The sequence below is a fragment of the Mytilus californianus genome, unplaced genomic scaffold, assembly GCF_021869535.1.
Source record: "Mytilus californianus isolate M0D057914Y unplaced genomic scaffold, xbMytCali1.0.p SCAF_9, whole genome shotgun sequence".
Taxonomy (NCBI): domain Eukaryota; kingdom Metazoa; phylum Mollusca; class Bivalvia; order Mytilida; family Mytilidae; genus Mytilus; species Mytilus californianus.
In genome coordinates, this window is record NW_026262745.1 from 4,036,769 (window position 1) to 4,063,067 (window position 26,299).

At 32.5% G+C, this 26,299-nt stretch overlaps 1 protein-coding gene across 2 annotated transcripts in view; it reads right to left on the reverse strand.

Moving 5' to 3' along the window:
- The window catches only part of LOC127714720 (serine/threonine-protein phosphatase 6 regulatory ankyrin repeat subunit C-like), a 405,000-nt gene that overhangs the window by 283,927 nt on the left and 94,774 nt on the right, over window positions 1-26,299 (reverse strand). For both annotated transcript variants that reach the window (XR_007987905.1, XM_052220773.1), the window contains exons 6-9: window positions 16,866-16,906; window positions 13,261-13,347; window positions 10,241-10,288; window positions 6,036-6,113 (exon numbers count right to left, since the gene is read on the reverse strand). Coding sequence is in view for 1 of the 2 variants with exons in the window: in XM_052220773.1 (XP_052076733.1) it covers window positions 6,036-6,113; window positions 10,241-10,288; window positions 13,261-13,347; window positions 16,866-16,906 (254 nt within the window). In the remaining variant the exon portion in view is untranslated. The remainder of the gene's footprint in view (window positions 1-6,035; window positions 6,114-10,240; window positions 10,289-13,260; window positions 13,348-16,865; window positions 16,907-26,299) is intronic.

Consider the following 26,299-nt stretch of genomic DNA (forward strand, 5'->3'; position numbering starts at 1 on the left):
ACCAATTGTTTAGACAGCCATCTGTCTTTTTTTAAATTAACACACGACTAAAGAGCCTATGTATACGTGCATCTTCAACAAAGGACACTTTCCAAAATTGTAGATTAGAATGACAAAATCTTTTTTTTTTATCTTGTATTGCTAATAATTTTTTGTATTTTTTTTTCTATTTTGTTTAGTTTTTGCCCAAAACACAAAACAGGGTTAACAAAAAAATCAGGAGTCGTTTGACGATTTCTGTCATGTTGACTTATTTGTAGATCTAGTCTATCTATCTATCTGTTCTTAATTATTGTTTTAAAGATATAAGCCAAAAAAATATTGTAAAAGTTAATACTATTAAATGCATTTAGTCGTCTGAAACGGTAATTAAATATGAAAAAATTAAACAATAAATCATTCAGTCAAGTTCAGTTTTTCTGACAATTGTCAGACTTATCAACTGCAGTTAATTCAATAATATTCAGACAATTTTCCTGCAGGTAATTTCGTTGTTTTTCAGTATGATTTTGATGTGCACAGGTAAAAACAACTACTGAAGTGACCATAATTGACTGCAAACACATTGTATTGAATTTACCGCAGTGGATAAATATGAAAATGTACTGAAATACTGACAATGATTTATTAATTTATTGTTCAGTCCATTAAGAGTCCAAAATATTAATGACCGTTTCAGATCAAAATTCATTTACTAGTGTAACGGGCGAAGACGACGGACACCATGTGATTAGTAAAGCTCACTTGGTCCCTTGAGCCAGGCGAGCTTAAAACACTATATACATAAAAGTCATTTATTAATACAATACCGAAACACTTAAACTTTTGTGTGTCTAAATTTTGATCTAGGTTAATCTTTTTAGCATAATGAGCATCTGTCCCAATCATTATAAAAATAAGGAGATGTGGTATGATTCCAATTGAAACAGCCATCAACAGAGATCAAATGACGTTGATGTAAGCATTGGTAGGTAACCGTATGGCCCTGAACAGGAAGAAATATTCTAAAAATTCGATGAAGTTTTGACAAAATTATTATTGTCTGAAAAACTTTAACAATAGACCTATCTAAATGTGAACTGCAAAAATAAAATAATTCCATTTGATATTGATATACATGAACATAAAAATGAAAAAAAAAAAGATATTTTAAAAATGTGTGCTCTTGATACTCTCGTTTGATCTTCTACCCAAAATTAATAATTTTTAATGAACGCCCAAAATGTTGAATTTTACAAAAAAAACAAATTTAACAACAGACTAGTACTGAACATACAGGCTGACGACGTCGACAACGATGGGATGTGAAATATCTTTTTCTGGATTCCGCGACTTTCTACAAAGGATGGACACAAATGACCATAAAGAGGGATCAGTATTACTGATGTCCAATGAACAGTGCCTTTTAAACTAGGAATTTTGAGGTTGGCTGTCTAGAGTTCCTACTCTGCGGAAGAAGATTGTATCACTTGTTAGTGTTGTTTATTTATACAGTACTGAGAATGTCTAAGGATGACCTCGGGTGATTCCAATCTCCATTTTCTTTCCATGTATCAACATTACGCAACACGTAGGACAGTTGAATAACAATTTGAAAGTGGAGTGCATCAACCTTTGGCAAGATCACAATTTTCAGAGCTATTACACACAAGCACGTTTTCGGATACTTTTTGACAGTTAAAGGTAGCAATACACAGTTAGAAGTGTTAGTTTCGCATTTTGGCCACGTTGAATTTTTTAAATAAAAGAGAAAGACAAGTTTTAAGTACTTGAAAATGAAGAAAAATGAACATTGATGCTATGAGAGTGGTTTTAATTGAAAGGTATGATTCCAGAGAAGAGATTGAACCCTGTTTTGCTCAGTAGAAGTTTACATTTCGGGTCTAAATTCATATCCAGTCCACCAATGACTCTAAAACTATATCAGCATTTGTTGACTGTTTTTCAATGGTGTAAATTTGCCTCGATCTTTTGAAAGGTAACTTGCAGAAAAAGGAGCAGAAAGACCCCCCATTTTTTAAATTTTTTTTTTGAGAGGGCTATGTATCAGTGTTGAAACGATGTATGTCTGATATTCATTGACATTTTATAAAAACGATATTTTTATGCCTGTATTGGGGTGTCCAAAAGCAATTTTTGAAGAAAAAAATAGAAAACAAACACCAAATGTTTCCATGATACTGAACTTGTGCAATTTTGTTTTAAGCTTTCTTTTACAGATTTGAAATCTGCTGAGAAATAGGATTCTAAATATGTATACATGTTTGGGTATTTTTGTAGCAGTGGCTATATCCGTTTCAAAATGCATGTGCATGTTCCTGAACTTAGAGACCAAATTTCAGCTTCATTTGCTAATTGTGTATTGCTACCAAAGGATAATTTAAATGATAGCAGGACTCAGTAACTGTATAAAAGTCGCGTCCAGTGGACGCACAGCTGGTTCATGAAATGTCACAAATAAATTATGCGTTCAGTAACCTATTACACGAATTCAAAAATGTGCGCATGCGCGTTGTTGCTACTGTTTAATTATCGTAAACCATTAATTCATCATCGATTGTTCTATTGAACAGTCCTGCCAATGGATACGATTTAGGCGTGCACTTCATCATATTGCCCCTTCTCTAGAGTGCACGATTTTAGGAAATTCTACACAAAACTATGTTAATTCCTAATTTTGAACTTTTCCAAAAGGAAACAATCGTGATAAGCGATCATTAGCTAATCAGAATCGGACTTTTGTGTGACCACACTTTCATTTCCTGATAAATGAGGGCATCGAAATCAAGCGAGATTCGAAGCTTGTTTGGAATTGCAGAGTTATATTCCAGTGTCTGTATGTCAAAATTATAAAAATCGTAATTATGTTGGACCATTTATCACATGCAAGAAGTTTCCTTCCACCGAAGAAAAATATTGTGTAAACGGGACATCCCTACTTCAGAAATTTTGTGATTAAAATAGTTCCATTTCGGAACGCCTTTCGTATTTACATAATAGAGATCCGAGAAATCCGTGCTACTATTGTCATGAGTGTAAACGGAGTGCCGAATTCCTCTCCTGACGTCGTGCTTAATACAGATATTTCATAATACTGATTTTCCGTTTTGTAAAAAAACACAAATAAAGAAGTGAGATATAAAAACATTAGAATTTTTTGAAGAATCATATCAATTTCAAGAATGTGAGTTTTTCATAATGTTAAGCACAAACTGGTTGACGTGATAGTATAGAAAAGAAATAAAAGTCTGGCCAGCGATACAATTCATAAGAAAGCTTCATAGCTATCTTTTCCCAAAAAGACATGTACTGTTAACAAATCCTGTTTTGAAATATTTAATTGTCGTGCGATAATCAGATAAAGAAGATGAATAAACTTAACCTTTCAAATTCAAAATTATATACATAAACAACTGCATGATAAACACAAATACATCATAACAAACAAACATAATTCAAATACAGTCTAGACTCCCTCAAATTCATATAACGAATGTGAAACAGCCATTACATAGGAACTTTATTTCACATTTCTTAAAACATCTTTAGTCATATTACTTCAATGTCAAAGCATGCTCGTTGGAGCAAGTTTCATTCACGCTACAGCTTTGCCCAGTTCTATCTACATTTACCCAATAAAGCAAAAAAGCATTTTGATTTGGAGTTGACAGGTCACTTGAAGCACACAAAAGCCACTAAAGAGGACACATCACATTGCATTTTTAACAAAATACATCAAAACAGTGAAACTCTTTCAGCAGCTCCTTTTACAACAAAAGGCCCAACGGAGTTTTAATCGCTATCTGCAACCCTAGGTAATATCAGCACAAAGTTTCAGTTTGTTTTTGTTTAAAATATAACATATCATATTAGTTTTCAAGATAATAGGTAGTCCTGTTGACCCATTTGTATGCATGGACTTGATGTTCACTATTGCTCGTCACTGTTTGTAATATGATAATCAGGGTAGTAGACAAAAAGCAAAAATGTACCACAAGAAGTACTTCGAAGATTTCTGTACGTTGATTTTTGTAGATCTTCTTTTGCTAATTCTTTAATCGATTCACAGTTGCCTTTATCTATTATAGTTTGCAGGACAATGTAGGAACAATCCCTCCTGTAGATGTTTCATTAGAATTATCAAAGTATTAATTTAAAAGTAAGCAAACCCTACTATAGTATTCGAATATTCACCAGTCTATAATATCAACACCAATTATGGCAACAATATTTAAAATTTCTACTGGCATCAATTTCAATTTATTTTATAATGATATTTCATGGAAGTGAGTGAAGTGCGGTTTCTGATTGTTTTCTCTTGATAAATTACTCAATTGATTGTGGATTGCTTATTGTCCGTTGACAAGTATCTCGTGCAATATCAGGCCGAGAATAAATTATTAATAAATACTGTAGGTATGTCCTGTTCTAAGTGGTCGACAGAAATGAAGGGTTGAAAATTTCGAGTGCCACTGGAAATTTAGGGTATGTTGGATAGGGACAGAAAATTTGCCTTGCAACAGGCCACCTACACCTACGAACCAAGAGATGATACAAAGGTTCTGAACGTGCAAATACCGTAAAACTAACTCTAGACGAGGCATCAGATATAAAATTCCATTCTGATCTGACTTGATTATACATTAATGCATCCTGATGCATTCGAGCTACAACTGTTAGTTTGTAGTAGCAATTACATTTCAGACTGGATAAGCAAAGGGAATGTTTTTAGGTCCCTTTGGTTCATATAATAGCTCTTTATCTAATTCGGTTCTGATACATCCTTGACCTTTAAATATTCGTCTTTGAGCGTTCCCGATGAAGGTAAATACATAACATCTCTTCGGACGCATGAAACCTTTAACGTGTTGCTTACGTTTTTTTTTTCACCACGTTTTGTTCATGTACCAAGTTAGACTATTTATAACATTTATAAGTTATATCACCCCGAGTTTTTGGTTGGGTTCGTGTTGCTTAGTCTTTAGTTTTCTATGTTGTGTTTAGTGTACTGTTGTTAGTCTGTTGGACTTTTTCCTGCATTTGTTTCCTTTATATAAATAAGGAGATGTGGTATGATTGCCGATGAGACAATTATCAACCAAAGACCAAATAAAGTGAAGTATAGCAATTAAAGGTCACCATACGGACTTCAACAATGAGAAAAGCACACAACGTATTGTCAGCTATAAAAGAAATCGACAGGACAAAATGTTCAAGGATTCAAAAGAGAAACTAATGGCCAAATTTATAACAAAACAATAAATTATAAACAAATATGATAGATCTGAACAAACGACGATCGCTAAACTATAGGATACTAACTTGCGACAGACATACAAAGAATGTGGCGGGGTTACATATGTTTGTGAACACTCCACCTTGATCTAAACATAGGAAAGTGTACCAGTATAACATAAGAACAAATTGTAAAAAATTTGTTGCAAATGGCTTTAATCAGTATATCGGTACGAATCACAAAACACAACTAATATTTAGAAAATAAACAAACACCACAGCAATAAAAGTACTCGCAGTTACTAAAGCTAGTTCAATACCAATTACAGCTAATAAATAAATCATGTTCTCGTATACCAAAGTATTAATCAGTCCACATCCAGGTACTTCGTGTAAAGACGGAACAAACAGTCTAAGAAACGTATGACATTGTGTTCTTTTTTTAGCCATTGGGCAACCATGTTGGATGGCAAATGGGCTCATCAGACATAATTTATAAATTTATAAATTGATATTCTATGAATAATTGTGGATACATTTGATTCCACCTGGTCCAATGGTTTCAGTGGCGAAGATAGTTAAAACATCAAGGAACGATGGACGAAAGACACAAATTCAACGTAATGACAATAGCCCGTTTGGGGCCATTATGACCTGAAAATCTTAGAAAGTATTTGGTTCCCAGTGTAATTCTGCGAAAGTAAAACTTTAATATTATAAAACTGGTGCAAGCATACTTATGACATAATTTTGTAAGTCACCTGTAACCATTTGTACATAGATTCATACTTAATCATTACCTCTTATATTTTGTGATATAACCTTTCCGGCCAATAACGATTTCAATTCAACATTTTCTCTTAAAACATTCTTTTTGGCTGAAATTAAAACAAAACAAATAATGGTTTATGTTCCTCGTTATCGAGATATGTATGTTGTTGTCGTTTGTTGGTGTGGTTCATGAGTGTTTCTCGTTTTTTATATAGGTTAGACCGTTGGTTTTCCTGTTTGAATTGTTTTACACTAGTCATTTTGGGACCCTTTATAGCTTGCTGTTCGTTGTGAGCCAAGGCGCCGTGTTAAAGGCCGTGCTTTGACCTATATTTGTTTGCTTTTTACACATTGTGATTTGGATGGATAGTTGTCTCATTTACACCCATACCATATCTTCTTATTTATGTATAACATACTTTGCTATTCTGAAAGAATACATATATGTCAGATGATATCTAAATTTTCCAATGTAATTAAGTTAGTTAAATATTTATTATTATAGTTAAATATCACACGTTATTGAAGATGCAATCGAATAACAATTCGTTACAAATAGCGAAAAATAGTCTAATGTAATAGGTTGTAACCTTTTTTTTTTGTAAAAGCATTTTTTACATTTAGAGTTTGACTTTTCGTTTTGATTGAGATGAAAGTTTTATGTTGCCAAAACTAAAGGTACATGTATATTTAATAATATTTTGAATATTCAGCACCCGATTGGTATTATGTTACTTAGAGATAATATTCCGGGTGACAACAATATCACTTGAAAAACCATATTTGTACTTGGTTCTTCAGACTTGGAGAAGGGTTAAAATAACACCTAGTGTATTTATCTCCTTCCAATATTGAAGGAACTGTTTGCGCAAAATTACTGTTGAACAATATTACCCATATGATTAAAACGGTATTAAGATTTTCTCACATTTACCGCCTTAAATAACGCTCTTCATCATATAAAACTTAAGTTAAGTGGGAAGCTCTATCTGCGTGTGGAAGAATTACAATACATATCATTTTTTGTGATATAATGAGTTTATTTGCTTTTGGTATTGACCTATTACACCACATTATATGAAAAACAGGTATAAGTTCTGAAATCGGGAGATCTTGCCTATCTGAAATAGTTCTACCTGTTTTGAATCGTTTACACTAGTTAGATGTTTTGTTTAAATTTAAAAGTTGCAACTCGGAGGAATCAATCATGCATTCATCGTGTACAAGTGATATATGTTATGTAGTAAACACTGATTTACAAATTTCAAATGACCGCAGAGTGTCACGATTTATCACATATCGTTTATTTTGCCTTCCCTGTTTCTATTTTACTATAATGATAAGTTTTCCATTTTGTTAATCTGTAATTTTTATTTATTTTTAAACAGATAATCCCTTTTTACAAAGCTCACCTTATCCCCAAATTGGTTTGATAAACCTTTAAAAAAATTTAAAAGATTTGTAAAGTGAATGTTAACTTTGGTTTTAGTGAAGACCAAACGGATGAAAATTATTAATGTAAGTGACGAACAAGCAAACAATAGGCCGGCGAACAATAACAAAATATATTGTTCACTAGCTTGATCCAGCTGGTCTTATTTATATTGGATTTTTTTACACAATTAGAACATGAATGTTGGAGTATATATCTCCCAGTTAATTCGAGCTTGCATTTCCAGTCATCAACTGGGCTATGTATACTCCAACATTCATGTCATAATTATGTAAAAAAAAATCAAAAAACAATCTACGCTTTATAAATAAAACCAGATAGCTCAAGCTAGTGAACAATATTTTTGTTATTGTTCGCTGGCCTATTTGTTTGCTAGATCGTCACTTATATCAACATGTTTCGTGATCATGATTTCCTTGATATAGGGTCGTCAAAAACAAAGGTTTCCAAGTGGTAAAGTTGAAGTTATGCCTTCATTAGTTGGTTAACCGTTACGGAATCTATGTTTCACAGATGGCGACAAATATGTTCAGTCAGGATTCTACTTTGTCAAAATTATCTCCCCTTTACGCCAACTATTTTTATTTTCAATTGCGAAAATCGAAACTATTGTAGGGATGACGCACTGTCATTTTTGCTCTTGAAAACCGATACATTTATCCACATACCATCATTACCATCCTTACATGACAGTTGTATTTTAAAAGACAAATGTATCTACTAGCTTTGAAGCAATATTTAATGTACTTTCAGGTATTTTGTCAACTTAAAAACTATTGTCTGATCTTTTGTCAGGTGTCATTTTTGAAAATTTAAAAAAAAACCACTCAATATATTGTAATTAATTATTTCGTTGAAGGGCAGACTCAAAATGTTCAGAGGTTGAAGAATCATTACACAAGACAACACAAACACACACACACACACACACACACACATAAATATTATTTGAAGTTATGCACATGTAAAGACTGTCGTCAAGTGTTTCAAGTAAAAATTTGTTAATAAAACATACATACTCTCTTGTTATGAATCATTAGAATGGTAATTCACTTGACCCACATGTTTCATTTTTTTGTTACCGTGAATTTTAAATGTTATTATATCAAAACGTAGCCTCAATATATAAAAAAAAATAGAATCACAGGAATACTCCACTGGCGCTTGGACAGTGAAGTATAATTGTGACAAGCAATCTTTAGAATAAAGAATATATTTGTTGTTAAAAAACAAAAAAAATAGAATCTGAAACGAGATGATGTATCTTGCTGCTTTATACGATTTCAGGACAAAACGGTCACACCGAACACGCCTGAACATTAAAAAATGTACTCGACTTTTTATTTCGATGGGATTATTGACTATGTTTCGGATTTTTTCGGAAACTGTTGTGGGGGCAGAGATTCAAACTTATGTTTTAAAAAGATCAATCCTTCATTTTCTATTTCATTTTTATCGGCGGAATGTATGCTTATGCACAAAAAAGATCCATAGATTTACACCTACCATAATCGACTGTTTTTGAAAATTTGCCTTTAACTCAAAAGTTTACAAATAACGAATTAGATTATTATCGAGTTTGTACTCACACGAGCAACACCACGGTCGCCACTTTCGGAGCACCTGGTATCATCCTCAGTTGTTGGTGGTGTTTATGTTTTTTATGTCTTTAGTTTTGTATGATATGTTTGTAAACTGTTGTTTGTTTTTTGTTTCTTTCATGGTTTTGTCAGTTTGTCATCGACAAATGAGTTTACATTTCCCTTTGGTATCTTCTGCATCTCTTTGTAGGGACAGAATGGTCATGTTTTTGTGTGCTATTGTAAGCACGTTTTTTTTTTCCAAAATAAAAACAAATTTACGTTGACAAATCGAAAATAGTGAAATTCGTGTTCGAACTGCTGTCATGGGAAAGGTCGATTATAAAGACTTCCGTTTTTTATTTAAATATAGATACGTCTCCAATCTGAATTCTTGTATTAATTTTAAGAGTTTATTCTGTTGAGGACTGAAGACATGAATATGCTTAAAGTTTGAATATTTATGAAACACTATCCTAAGTATCTTTTCCAACGAACAGTAATTGATAGTTTAATATTCAGAAATAAAATTTCAGTCTTGAACATTATTTCGTTTATTGTTGTTCAGTAGACACATTGCATAGATGTTATTCAACATCTTATACTTATGAATAGCGATAATAAAATTTGACTGACGGAACTCAATCGATTATAAATGTCATAAACATTGTGAAAAATATAATAAAAACAAGAATGTGTCCATAGTACACTGATGCCCCACTCGCACTATCATTTTCTATGTTCTGTGGACCGTGAAATTGGGGTCACAACTCTAATATGGCATTAAAATTAGAAAGATCATATCATAGGGAACATGTGTACTAAGTTTCAAGTTGAATGGACTTCAACTTCATCAAAAACTACCTTGACCAAAAACTTTAAACTTAAGCGGGACAGATGGACGAACGGACGGACGGACGAACGAACGGACGGACGAACGATTAGACGCACGGACCGAAAAACATAATGCCCCTCTACCATCGTAGGTGGGGCATAATTATAAGAGCAGAAATATTTTTTTTTAGTAATTCAAAGTTTTAGTTAGGGAAGAACACTAACCTAAAAACAAATCACTAGTTTGAAAATTGGGTTTAATTGCATTAAACGACATAACAAAATATTCAGTGATATTTGATGCTATTTGGGAAGTATCATTAGTGTCTTGTAACTTTTCAATATATATTTCAAACTGTATACTTACCATCTTTAAAAGATTCTATCCTTGGTAAGCAAAACAACGTTATTTGCACTGTAAAAAATATTTAATTAATAATTGCATCAGTACTATAGAAAATAAAAGCAACATACTCATTCTCATATTTAAAAACAAGTGAAACTACGATGTTATTTTTTTTAATCCAAATCGTTTCAATACCTATGGATTTGTATACAATGTGACTGGCTGTATCCAACGAGAAAAATAAAATACTAGATTAAGGCTCATATCGGGAACATGTACACCTTACAATAACAGTCTGAATTTTACTCACTGTTAAAGGCCGTACATTGACTTGTAAAATGTTCACATCTTCGTCCTGAGGTCTATGGATAATTGTTTGATTAACAATTGTACCACTTGACCTCATTCTAACATAGATGCACAACATTTTATCTATAAAAGACACTCCAACATCATATATTTGATTTTAATCAAATATTTCTTGTCGCGATATAGAATGTTTGTGATGATATCAATACGTTTGAAATACTAACTTAAGACTAAGAAATTTTTAAACTGTAATATGCTTTCGATTATTCAATAACAATCATTTAACTATTGTGACATCTGCAATATCGAGTGGTACAATGTAATCATGAATGCATTTATTCCATAAAATGTTTGAAAGACTAATATGGCTGAAAAATTAAACAAAAATACCGACCTCAAAGGTAAATTCAGAAAGAAGAAGCCCATAAAAACTGACCAACCCAAAACGTTTACAATCAACAGAACGAGTGAAAAACAACTGTCATATTCCCGACAATGGTACATAATTGTTTGAAAAGTTTTGTTTTTACTATTATTTGAAAATCTACCTTAATACAACCGCAATCACATTATAATATCATAACGACCATACCTATTACAAACTACGGAAATAACCTATTATCTGATTAACATTGACATTTTAAGATATATTTACAATACATGAATATTGACATAGAAAAAAGTCGTCTAATGAATTTGAAATAACTATGCAAAAGATGGCTCTCACAATGCGTGTGTCCAAATTAAACTGCAACCAATTCGTGCAGACAAACTTACCTTAGCTATAGTATGTTCAGAACGCCCCCCCCCCCCCCCAAAAAAAAAAGAAAAGTGAAAAAGTTGTCATTGCTCAATTATCCAAAAGAGGGTATGGAAAATATGGCCAGGTACTTAAAGTACGTGTGACGTTTTATAAAACTTAAACTAGACTTTAGGGGAAAAAAGTAAAATAACAAAAATACCGAACTCCAAGGAAAATTCAAAACGGAAAGTCCTTTATCAAATGGCAAAATCAAAAGCTCAAACAAATCAAGTGAATGGAAAACACCTGTCATATTCCTGACTTGGCACAGGCAATTCCTTGTGTAGAAAATAGTGGATAAAACCTGGTTTTATAGCTAGCTGAACCTCTCACTTGTATGACAGTCGCATAAAATTCCGTTATATTGACAACAATGTGTCAACAAAACAAACAGACACAATAGGTAAAAATATATAAAAATAGGGGTACAGCAGTCAACATTGTATTATAATCTTAATCACTATAAAAACAAACAAATATACCAACAAAGAAAAACAAAAAACAAAAGGAAATGTTCTCATTGATTTACCTTTCATTTATCAGTTTCACTTTCATATAGATGAACAGTTCTGGTTTTGGTGAAATTTATCAATCAAAAGAGAGGAGTATATTGTACTAAGTTTAAGCTTTTGTGAAGTGGTCATCCCGCCATCACGAGTTGGTTGACCGTTATGAAATATCCGTTTCACAGATGACAGTGGATATGTTCATAATGTCGAAACTACAATCCTGTCCCCTTTTCCCGAATGTGATCTTCCGAATTAGACTTAAAACCGGGTTTGTACTAACATGAGCAACACGACGGGTGCCACATGTGGAGCAGAATATGCGTACCCTTCCGGAGCATCTGTGATCACCCCCAGTTTTTGGTAGGGTTCGTGTTGCTCAGACTTTAGTTTTCTATGTTGTGTTTTGTGTACAGTTGTTTGTCTGTTGGTCTTTTTCTTTTTTGGCCATGGCGTTGTCAGTATGTTTTCGACTTATGAGTTTAAATGTCCCTCTGGTATCTTTCGCCTCTCTTTTACCTTAAAAGTTAGGTATCCAAAACCTTATACATTGTAACCTACATCACCTTGTTCATTAGGCTAAATCGTTCACGATAGACGTCGACCAAATTATGAGGGAAATAAATGATTAATAATATCAAGAAACGTGGGAGATGACTACCCAACTAAACACAAATGATGTTTCTAACAATAAGTGGCTGTAATGTGCTACCGAAGACCCTTCTACCGGGTCAACAAACATTTGAAAACGAACATTACAGATTCAGGTGAACAGTTGAAGGAAGTATAATGCTGAGGGAGGGAGTACGTTTAGTTGTTTAAGATGTCCAATCTGACTAGTCACGTGTGAACCTACTCATTTATCCCAACATTATCTAAAGCACCCCTATAATCTCGAAGTGGTACTCTTGCACCGAGTGCAAAAGTACGTCAGTTTGTTTTCCAGTCGGATCACACAAAAGACGGGTTGGCTTGGAATATCAGCAAAATGTGTCAGTCTAGGTATAAGTACTGTTACCATGTAAACAAGCAAGTTAGCAATTCAACTCAGCGAATCAGTCTTGAACAAAGTAGGCCGTTCATATAAATACCAAATTAACATGTTCTCGCTTCTATGCATGTAATATTTGCCACTGGACGACCCACCAATCCTAATTTTACATCGGTAAAATTCTAAATTGTAAGTCTGTCTAACAATCCCGAGAAACTAAAGTATTATAATATTGTGACATGATTGTGGATTGTTCACAGAAAGAGCAACAAACAGGTAAACATTACACGGTAATTCAACAGTTGTACCAATCAGCTAATTTGTCATTCATTTTAAAGATGAATCAGAGACAGAAAAAAAGAAAATAGATTACATTACCTGTTAAATAGATAGATAGATAAATAAACAATATGAAATAGATATTGAACATTACCTATTATTAGTGTAAAAATGATAGTAACACCGACCGCTATACTAAGGACGATTCTCACATTCATTCTTGATGCGGCCACACTTTTATCTGATTCAAAAAATAAAAGCAAGAAATAAATCATTTCACAAGTGCTACTTACTAAATCATTTTATTTAAACAAATACCGATCCTATCCGTTCTTTTTTTACACTACATTATCATTGTACCTTTTACAATCTTAATATTGATGTTATTCCAAACTTTTATTATAGTCATGTTAATAAAGGTTTAGAAGCCTGTATCAATAGTCTTGTAGAATTTAATGCGTACTTCCCAACTATGTGTTATCCGGTTTAGTATCAAAGAGCTTATCCGACTATTTGCTTAGTGAATACAGTCTTCTTCTTCTTCTTCTTCTTCTTCTTCTTCTTCTTCTTCTTCTTCTTCTTCTTCTTCTTCTTCTTCAGTTTTACACAGTTTTACACAAGTCCATTTAACATGTTTAATTCCTGTTACATGTGTGGTCAATATTTCAGTTATAGTACAGAAATCGCCTATGGAACAGTTAAGTCTTTGATATAGATCTGAAGTGCGTGCGTCCCAGACTGAGAAAGTGAACACTCAATTTGGGCAGATTAGTGCCTGGTTTGTCTAGCAAATGAATTGGTGGTTTAAAGTGTCTTTAGATTTCGTTTTGGAAAACCATAAATTTTGTTAAATTTAGATGTGATATAGGTAAAATGTTTGTCCCATTTTAGCTTTAGATCAACTGTCATACAAAAGTATTTTGCAGATGATACAAATCATTATGTAAAGTTATGGATGGTGTGATTGTGCATTTTTGGCTAGATTTGTTTAATGACAGATAATACTACGTTTTCTAAACTATAAATAAAACGAAAAGCCATAAACCTGTCCCGTTCTCAATTTGTAAATTAAATTCAGCCTGAAAGTTATTGCGGTGACTTTGGGATCTGATTGACTAGCAAATCAAATATAAAACTTGTCTTAATTGGAAGCGGTCAAACAGATTGGCGGTAAAAAAAAATACATGATTTAAGGAACAAATGTACACTTGGAATGCTATAAAATCTTTGTCATATGAGTTCTAGTTGAGATATGCATTGAATTATAGACGACACAATCATACATTTTGTCTAAGATCATATCCGTCTTTCACCCAAAAGATCGACATAATGAAGCATTCATATCTATCTTATCATAATTTCCCAAAGTTACCATTTCAATTCACGAATGTAGACATTTCAGAAGAGAAACAAAAATCTATCGGATGAATTGTAAATGATAGAAATAAGACGCGTATTTTACCTTTTCTACTAAATGATGCATGTATTATTCATTATATAGTCTCAGGTCAAAAGCGTTTACCATTTGAAAATTTTGCTATATAGTATATATAGAAACACATTTAAAAAAATCACCTGAAGTTATTTCATGTCCGATTTGAATAAAATGTTTACCATTTATAGATTCAGTAATGTCTGCAGATTATTGCAACTATATCTAGTATCAAGCTTTCTTAAAACGTTGGAGTGCTTCGCTGTATCATACTTTTAAGTAAGATGTGGTTTATGTGGTTGTTTAAGTATGAGAAAGGTGTTAGTTTTCTCCTTTGTGTATATACTCATACATGTAAGTGTGGTATTAGATGGGATGTATTACAGTATATTGTAGTTTATCCATGAATATTTTCTATATAAACGAATTTTGCCGATTTCCACAAAACTTCAACGGAGAATATGGATTGATATAATATAACAATAAAGATATGTTGTATGATTGCCAATGAGACAACTATCCACAAAATTTCAAATGAAGTGGATGTAAGTAAATTATAGTCAACTGTACGGCTTCAACAATGACAAAAAAACATACCGTATAGTCGGATATAAAAGGCCCCGACATGACAAATATGAAACATTTCAAATCAGAAAAATTACGGCCTAATTGATAACAAAACAATTTACGAAAACCAAATTTGACAGACATGAACCAACGACAACCACTGAAGTACAGGCTCCTGACTTGGAATAGGCATATAGAGAATGTTGCGGGGTTAAACATGTTTGAAGGCGCCAACACTCTCCTAACCTGGGACAATAGAGTAAAAGTACAACATAAGAACAAAATATTCAAATCATTTGAATAGGGCTTAAGTCATCACAAAAAACATGACCGGACGTGGCAGGGCATTTGTACATCCACGCAGTTATTGATAGCTAGTTCAAGGCCAATAACAACTAATAAAATAAATCATATATCTAAGATTAAAATTATCAATTAGTACACTTTAAACATCCAGTGGATTTAGTCTAAAGAAGTCATTAACAGTAAGAGAAAAACATGACCTTGAGCAATGCCAACATATAGGTTTTGACATATTGTAGAACCGTGAATGTGCATATTTATACCAATAAAAACAACATTCAAAGATCGTATCTAAATTTCAAGGGTCGGTAAACAACATCTTCATAAAAATTAGAAGAAAGTTTCATTTGGATTTTAAAATTCTTTGGTTGTGTAATTCCAGGATTATGGTTTGATTTAGAAAATTTACAATTTGTCATCCCACAGCTATGATACTTTGGCGGTCAGATTAATAATAGGTAGTGTTCTACATGTAATGCACTTGATCTAGTATGTTTTCATCAATTTACTACACACTTTACTATGTTGTTGGTATAGGAGAATATAGATTTGCTTTGTATTTTGAAAATTTATGGTTTATTGTGCCAGAGTTATTTGACTTTTAACAGTCATTTTTTACTCAATATTCATTTGCATGTGGATACTGTTCATCATGCATGTTTTTCTACACAGCCATTTTACTAACTTGTTATTAGATGCCTCCTAAATATTACACATCATTATCACAACAATTATTACGAATAATTCGGGGGTATCATGTGCTCCTGTCTGAGTTTTGTTTTGTCTATATCATTTGGTTTCATAACATGGATCACATGTATTCTGACAAAATTCTTGAAGATCATTGGCAGTAATTAGGTATTTTGAGTGTTGGTGTATATTCATATATACAATGTAGTAGGATGACCACTCAGAAACTTGTTCATCTTTGTCCCTCCTTTTATCTATCAATATTTATTTGACGCAACATATATCAAGGTAAACCAGTGAAGGTAATCGGGTATCGAATCAGATCTTGAATTCCAATACTGAATTGTTTCCGTAATTAATATCTCCTCCTGTCTGGAAAATGTTCCAAATTCTATATCTCATTCCAACTAATAAAATCTTTCCCAATCATACGGCAACCAATGAGAATCGATATTTGTTACATAATAATTTCAAGTTGCTGTGAATATCGTATGAAACTAATTGCTTCGCATCGTGAACTAATTTCACTATATGTTTTTAAAGAACAACTTCTCAGTAATTACATGTCATAAAATATTTCATAATAGCTATAAAATGAGTTAAAAAGTAAATTTTGCATCTAAATCAGACCAGAAATAAGTTTCATTTAAATATATTTTTATATGAAATATATGGCGGAATTTCCCATGTGAAACACTTCTGACCTCTTCATATAGTAATGTACCAAAGAATGCAGATACAAATGTAAGAGTAATTATTTAAATTACCTAAATTGTTGTCATGTGAAGGAAAGTTGGTATCTTTTGGACTGCAAAACAAATTAATATAAGTCATTACTAGTGTTTCTACTGTAAACAAAATTTTATTTCACTAGTTTTAAAAGAAACAACATGTTTTACGCACATGGTTTATAAATTAACATTGTAAATATTAAATGTAGATCTGTAAAATGTTATATACATATCAAAATTGCCTAATAATGTTATTTTAACACACTGTTTAGCATGAAATATTCAGCTCGTTGTACATATAATTTTGCTACTTAATAATTTAATTGGATAAAGTTCAAGATTATTTATTTATTTTTCGAAATCTGTTGTTGAAGTAATGTAAATTATAAACGTTCATTGACAAATATAACAGAGATACATTTGTATTAAGGACGATGCTACAAAATAAACTTATTCTTTATCTTTCTTATATCTTTTCTATTAGACCATCAGGTTCTAAAGCAAGGAGCTGGTAGATCCAATCGTTTTGCTCTTCTCCTTCACGCCGTGGTGTGTCATTCAGTTTTTACTTCTATAATTTGAAAAGTAACATTATCAAAAGGAAGTTTCTTTGAGCGAAGATAATATTAGGGAACAGGTTAGGGATCGTTTCTCTCACGTACTGAATGCTAGAAGTGAAAAACGGAGATCGCGATTCATGTATTAACATGCAACACCTGTAGCATTCAATAGTTGTAGAAACAATGTTCAAATTTAACATTCGGCTAAATAACCATTGATCATGGTACAAAACCAACAAAAACTGCCCAAAACACCTTCTCTCGAAGAAACTTCCTTTATTATGTTACTTTTCAAGTTATAGAGTTAAGTGGGACACCAAGGCGAGTAGGAAAAGAGAAAACTTGGTTCCACCGGCTCCATACGTTAGAACCTGATGGTTTAAATGAAAAAAACGAGAAAGGCACATGAAAGATAAAGAATAAGTTTATTTTGTGGCATAGTCCTTATTATTTCTGTAATATTGGTCAATTGACGTTGATAACTTACCTGCCTTCAATAATAGATTTCGTAGATAAAATGAAAATTCTTGAACCTCATCCTAAATGTATTTATTCAGCAGCAACATTATGAGCTACAAAAGTTTCGTATCTGTATCCAATTTTAACTGGACAGATACTCGCCCGATGAAGCTAGTTTATCTAGTTTATCTAGCGAAATATTGTGTTTTTTTTTTATCTCATTGTAAATATTTTTTAAATTCTAATACTTACATACTAAAAAGTGTAACATTACATTATGAGGCAATTTATAATTTTATTTGTGCAATTGTATTAATCTGTGTATTTGTATTTCAAATTTTTATGAATTTACATTGACAAACCAGAGAGTGTTTACAATATATGTTACTGAAAAGTGTTCTCTTCATGTTCCTCGATGAAAATGTTTACCATTTTGCCTTTTTTCACAGCCAACAGGACGCATAGTTTAGAGGTGTTGTGATAAAACGGAATGTAAAAAACAAATGCGAAGGTATTTGCGTCTCTCTCATCAACTTTAAAAAAATCGATTAATTTTTACTGTTGAACGAGTAACGTCCAGACAAACATTTAGGCAAACTAAGTGCAAAGACCTCGTGTAAAGTGACCAAAAAGACTGAACATCCCGTGACATATACGTTTGGAAAATGTATTCTAGACAGCTAAATCTTTCTACCGAAATATGTCGAACATGAATCATTTTCCTGTACATGCACAGGACAGGGTCGCTATAATAGGTGACAGAAAAGAAAGGGGTAATTTAATATCTGGTCTGCTTTAAAAGTTTTTTTTTTATAGATAAGTGCACATTTTTTTTCTGCACAATGTATCTATATTTTGGTATTTCTAGAAATATAAAGGTATTTTTTATAAAGAAAAAAAATTTTCCTCTTTTATAAGTTAATCTTTTTTGTAGTCCCCTCGACACAATATTTTGTTAATTAATGGTTTCTGCATTTTGTTTATTTTGTAGGGAAAATAGGCATTGATATACCATTCATATTTTGCGAGGATTCAATATCAGACAGTGCAAAACCAACTTTTGACATCGACTCTTATGCACTGGGGTTAGGTCCCGTCCAATATTTTTTTTTTTTACAAAAGCGATTAACTGAGGGTAAGTATAGTGCAATTACATTAAACGCCTCTTATTCATGCACTTCTGACAGTTAACTACAAGTTCAACAAGACCTTATTCGAAGTTGAGTATTAAATCTTAGGAGTCTCTTTTCAATATTAACAAGGATAAATCTGTATCCAAGTTGTTTATTAAATTAAATTGTAATTTTTCAATAGGGTCAAACTTGAAAATTTATAGTCCATTTCAAAGTTGTAAATTAAATAGTTCATTTCAAAACTTATCTTTGACAATAGTCTCAGTTATGTTAAATGTAAAATAGTATTTTTCTACAAAGTTGAACGTCTATAGTTTCACAAAGTTTTTTCTAACAATAAGTTATACAGAAAGTCCAAATAACTGTCAATTCCTAGGAAATAATGGAGCGGAGGCCCGTAGTTTGATAAATCTTGGATGTAGAATCGTCTTATAAAAATGGCATGGTACAACTAGAATAAATTTCCAGGTAGGTAACACTCTAGTATAGGTTATTTTACTAATAAGAGTGTGCTCGATTATAAATCATATCTGAAACAAAATATGATTCTATATTTCAAACCATTCTATTAGATCAAATAAAATTAAACAAGAAAACAGTGTTTCATGCTTCACGCATTACCCAACATTTTGTTCTTTCCCTTTGCTCATAACAACGAAAAAAATGTTATGCATATTTTTAGATGAGTCTTTAACAGCAATAAAAGCTAACTGAAAATATTTTTCATTCTTCCCTATTACCAGAAAGGAGGCAAAACGTTTTAGAAAAAAAAACCCGCGTTACTAAAAACATTTCTAGATTGCGTTTTGTATGTGTTTGTCTTAAGTGGAAAACTACTTTTTTATTTCATCTAAACATTTCAAGATTAACGCCGTCATTTGCACTGCCGAAATAACTGTTATATTTGCTATTGGATATAAAACAACTGTAAAGGAAGTCGATTATGGTACGCATTTCTGTTGAAAATTAAAAAAAATCCCACCCAATATTTCACTTAAGCCTTATTCAAATGTTATCCATGCCCCCTCAAATTCTATTCATTAATACTATATTCAAATTATAACAACGAAAAATCAAATAATATATCGAATACGCCATTTTGACCATTTCAGTTTCTTGAACTATTTATTCTTTTTAACCACAATTTTATTGTAGAAACTATCCCAGTAATATTCCTTTTTTTAATGTACATATTGAAATGGAACATACGATTTTTGCTGTACAAAATCAAAATACAACACTTTAAATTTTATGCAAATGATATCTTAAACGGGAAATAGAAAATAAAATCTGAAAGCGAAATATATTTTTCTCTAATTTTCCTTATTGAATAATGTTAATGTGTTCAATATTACAAAAGAATTCAACTGAGTTAACACATTTAATATTTTATAGATGCACAGAAGAGGAATGGCACTCAATGGAAAATATTCGTTTTTACCCGCTTGGATACAATCCGTGACAGAAATTCAGCCAAGATTAGAATCGGAAAACACATTGTGGATAATGTTGTGGAATTTTAGTGAAAACGATACTATATGTTATACGATGGAATTACGACTCGCAAATAAAAGCTGTTTATTGATAATGAGATATTTGGTGTTCATCGTATTACTACGATCCCAAATTAAAATAAACTCCACTATCAGCCGTTTTAGTAAGTTTTCATCTTCATTCAATATCGTATTACGTCCTTTAGAATTATTTCCAAGGTGAACACTTTTTAAGAAAGTGCCCATGGAAGTATCCAAAGGGCAAAACGTCCGGATGAATGAAGATGAACAAAAGAAAATAATTCTCCATTCCTGAAAAATAATGGAAAGTTAAACAAAAAATTTACGTCACAGGTTTATTTTAAGTATATGTAAGAGAATGATAATCCCTTTCTTCGTGATTAAGTACGAGCGTTAGCGAGTACTTATCATGAAGTAACGGATTATCATTCTCTTACAAACTTAGAATATTGTAAAGTGCTCAAGACTCAAATGATCTCTTGATTGGTTGTAATTAAGAATTAGCTTCATTGTCAGTGCAATTTTTCTAATTGATGCATGACTTCCTTTTTCGGCATTTCATTCATGGACTAGTTTAAATGATATAAGGACTTTCTTAAAATTTGAAAAATATTTAAGAAAATGCATTATAGACATTAGGTTGTTATAACAACACTGTCCCAGGTTAGGGAGAGGGTTGAGCGCTCACAAACATGTTTAACCCCGCTACATTCTTGATGTGCCTGTCCCAAGTCAGGAGCCTATATTTCAGTGGTTGTCGTTGGTTCATGTCTGTCATATTTGTTTTTCGTAAATTGTTTTGTTATAAATTCGGCCGTTAGTTTTCTCAATTGAATTGTTTTTTTATGTCGGGGCCTTTGATAGTCGATTATACGGTATGGCTTTTCCTCATTGTTGAAGGCCGTGTTGTTGCCTATAATTGCTTAAAATTGGTTACATCCACTTCATTTGAACTTTGTGGATAGTTGTCTCATTGGTAATCGTACCACATCACCTTATTTTTATATTAGGAAATCTTCTGGATTTCAATAAAGATAAATATAAATCCAAGTTGAATAGTTCTAAAAATAAGTACAAAATCAACAAGGATAAATTTCAAACCAAGTTGAATTTTCCATTGAAATTTTCTACCCTAGTCTATAATTTAAATTTAAATTTAAAAGAGACAGATCTCGTATACCACAGGGGTCCAATTTATTTGGTAGGGGAATTACTACATTAACAAGTTCAACCATTCCAACTTGTTCTGTTGCACCTACACATATTGATACCTGTTCATTTGGGGATGCCATTTCTCATAATTATTTAGATTCAAATCAGGCTACTAATTTAAGCCAGGGGAAGATAATAACAAGCTTCATTACATTTCTTAGTACTGGAAATAATACAAAAAGGGAGATTACTCACCGATTTGAACTAAATGCTAGTTCTTTTGGCAAATTTAGATTGAATTTACTAGGAAATAGTATTCAAAGGGAAGTAAGCACAAACCCATTTCTTTTCCAAACTCACAGTAAGGGTGATAGTGCAATAGCGAGTATGGCAAGAGCATAAGCATGTGAGAGTGAGGACTTGATAAATTTGAGACAAAAATTAGATGCATTAAGAAATGGAAACCTTGAGATGAGGAAAAATGTTCAACAATTTTTTCAGACCGAACCTGACCATGATTGCATGTTCCCACTATTTAATCAGCCATACACACTACATTGATTGTAGAATACATGCTCAGATGATTACCAGACCAGGCTTTGTGGCCATAAAACTTTCGAGGACGATAATCGTACTCAGACTCAGAATTCAACCAATCAAAATACTGGATTTTTCATTTCGAGCACAAATTTTGTACTCCGAGTACTTAGTAAAGTTTTATGACCGAGGGCCCAGAGAGCATTACCATATATCTGTTGACAAAATAATTAGTAATGTGAATGGGGCAATTTATCAGTTGACACTGTATGAAACTCACAAAAGAAGGACTAAGGACAGGAAAATTCGTCAGATTTTTGAAAATGATAGTGTGAATTCAAATGAATTTGTAATAGATATAGAAATAAGGAATGTTGGTGGTAAAAGATACGTCACAGAGAAGTGACTTACCCAATTTGAAAGATGGTTTAATGATTCCATCACCCAGTCAATAGGGGATATAATAATATAGATGCTTTAACTGCAATGAAGAAGTTCATCATATAAAAGAATATAAAAAAAACAAGAACCATCCAAAGCAGTACAGAAAACAGAGGTTTTACTAGCAAAAATGAGACTCAAGAGGGTACACATCAGAATTCTTTAAACTAGTAAGTACTTAATCTGTCGGCTAAGTATCAGCCCCTGACACAAATTAGAAAAATTAAGGCTATAACTACCAGGAATCGACCATGTGAACATAATCTGAGCTTGAATTTGTTGTTTCAGGAATTTGGGGAATTACAGAAGAGTTTACCTTGTGATGTAAGTGGTAGTGATTAACCGAGTCAGGCAATAGAGAAAAATATCTTCATTGATTGGGTTAGGGCAGCTACCATAACTGTTTCTTTCGTCATTAACAAGAGAGAGGCGAAAGATTCTAAAGGGACATTCAAACTCATAGTCGAAAGGAAAATGACAATGCCAGGGCTTCAACAGAAAAAGACAAACAGACAAACAACCGTACACAAAAAACAACATAGAAAACTAAAGACTGAGAAAATCGAACCCCACAAATACTGGGGTGATCTGAGGTGCATATGTGGCTCCCTTCGTGTTGCTCAAGTTAGTACAAACCCGGTGATAAGTTTAATTCGGTATGTCACATTCGAGGAAAAGGGGACGGGATTGTACCTACGACAATTGGAACATATCCGTTGTCATCTGTACATGTGAAACGGATATTCCATATCGGTTAACCAACTCGTGATGGCGTCTGCAAAATTTATGAAGGCATGATTTCAACTTCGCCACTACGAACTCTTTGTTTAATATCTTCCTTGTGGGCAGCAACCCTCTATCAAGGAAAGGATGATAGGAAATACAAGCACTAAAACATCGTATCAACTGGGAGATATATAATCCCTATGCAGGCACTGCTGGAATGGTGCTACATAGAAATGGAAAGTTCACAATAGGAAAGCTGAAATTATCTTTTTTGTCGTACAGTTTTGTTTTCAACCGACCCTCATTGTCAATTTCTAGATGTAAGTCAAGGTATGAGGCAGATTGTCCCAAGTCAGGAGCCTGTACGCTAGTGGTTGTCGTCTGTTGCTGTGTTACATATTTGTTTTTCGTTCATTATTTTGTACATAAATTAGGCCATTAGTTTTACATTTGTCATTTCGGGGTCTTTTATAGCTGACTATGCGGTATGGGCTTTTCTCATTGTTGCAGGCCGTATGGTGACCTATAGTTGTTAATTTCTGTGTCATTTGGTCTTTTTTGGAGAGTTGTCTCATTGGCAATCATACCACATCTTCTTTTTTATATTAACTATATCTGTTGTATCCTTTATCTTAAATTCGATGGGATAGATGCGTTCAACATGGTCACCAAGTTTTGAATTATTTGCTGATAGAACATCATCTATATAGCATAAAGTGAAGTTAAAGAGTACTGTCAACTTCTTTTCTTTCTTCCTTAGAAGTTCCTGTATGAAGTCAGCTTCATATGAATAAAGGAACAAGTCGGGAAGAAGAGCAGCACAAGTGGTTATAATGCTGATTGTTTGTTGAAAAACACGTCTTCCAAACGGAACAAATATGTTGTCAATCTAGAAAGCAAGCATCTTGATAATGTCAGTTTCAGAGAATTTTTTGTTTGAATCAGGGTTTTTACAAAGAACGATTTATCTCTCCCTAGGACAAGATACTTGTACCTACTTTGGCCATTCTTTTTTATGAAACAAAGCAGAACCAACTCTTCCAATTTATCTTTCAGTTTGGAACGGGGAATACTTGTGTAAAGTGTAGAAAAGTCAAGCTGAAAGAGTCGTTGATTGTTTGTACTATAAAAGATCTTTTGAATTTTTTTTTGTATCCACATCTGATCCATGCCACCTCTAGAATAGGTAGTTTTACTTTGATTTTTTTTTTAAAACATATTTTATTCATTAAGATATGAAAAGGAAAAGGATTGAGCAACAGGCACAGCATATTAAAGCTCTCTCCGTATTACCTGTATAAGGTATAAATCAAATATTAACAACTGTATTTAAATAATATAATATAGTTGAAAATGCATACTACTTATGAGCACACACAAGCATATATACTTACAGTGTTAATTACAAAATGTATAGTTTATTTAAGTATGTAGGCATTTAATCATCATTTTTCAAGTACCTTGAGACATGTTAATATCCTTTATAAGTCATTAGAATTATATATATAAGGTTTGGAAGAGACAATAAGCTTACTTAGTGGAATAAATGATTTAATGTTGAAGAGGAAAAAAATAAAATAAAAACTAAATAAAACAAAAATCAAGAAAATTTCAAACAAAACGGTGAGTGTCACTGATATATTTCTGAACAAATTTAAAAATAGCAATATTCATATCATACGAAAATAATCTGTTTCCAAAAAGTAATAAGTCAATATTTATATCAACATTATCAACAATTGAGTGAATGGAATCAAGTAAGATCTGTCTTACATCATTGTACTTAGGGCAAATAAAAAAGAAATAACAATAACTTTGAAGCCCGGCTTTAATTGCTGATAAAATTTGTGTTATAATAATTTAAAAAGACGTTTGTGGAGCACTTGGAAGACCCAGCAATATAACGTTGTTTGTAAGGCCACTGATGTAGTTTAGGTATCCAATACAATGATTGAAGATCCAGTTCTTCATCTTTGGTTGAAATTCCAAAGGAACATTGAACAGAGTAGGTGTCGTTGGGGGTATATGTTGTGTTTGCAAGTGAATTGTCAATACCTAATTCATTTATCAAGAAGTTTGTGTAATGTGATTTTCACACAAAAACGACGTTTCTTGGGGCTTTATCTGCGGGGACAACATCATATTTGTCGTAAAGATAGGACAAGTGTTCGCAACATTTGGGTCTTTAAAGATTGATGAAGCATGGGTATTCATAGACCCATTAAGTTTTTTTTTAATTCTGATTAGTATCAACGACCTCACAGCCTTAATCCATTCGGAAAGAGTATCTTCGTCTTTTTTTAGTCCAGCTGATTAGTGCATATTTTAAGAAGAATTGTCGGTTTGATGATAAAAGCATGAAACTTTGCACAATTGTATATATATATGTGTGGTATTCAATTTAAGCTACGGAGCCACTCTGAAAAATCCAATATGGCGGCCATTTTCGAGATGTCTGCCAAACAGTCCAAATTTTACAACCATTTATATATTATAGCAAATGATAGTCAAACCAAATCTTTTAAACACATATAAAATGCAATCCAACGTTTTTTTAGTAAATCATGACGTTATATTAGACTTCATGATATTTTCAAAATGGCGACCAGAAAGTGAAAATGAACAAAACTGAGTCAAGATTTTGCTGATATTTATTTTGTTTTATCGAAATGCACTTTGTAGTTCATACAATATTCTAGGGTATGCGTTTTCATGATATACGGATGCTGCTTGAAAAACAATTTAATCAAAGATCCCATAAATGGAAAGATTCGAACAGTTATCGGGAAGCCATCAGAATTTGTTTGACCATTAGGTACCATCTGAACCACAAATAATAATGGATATGTTCCATTTCTCCTTGCCACAATCCTGTCTTTTTCCTCGATTGTGGTAACGTCAAGATGATAAATAAATACGACTTATTACCGAATTTCTACTGGCAATGA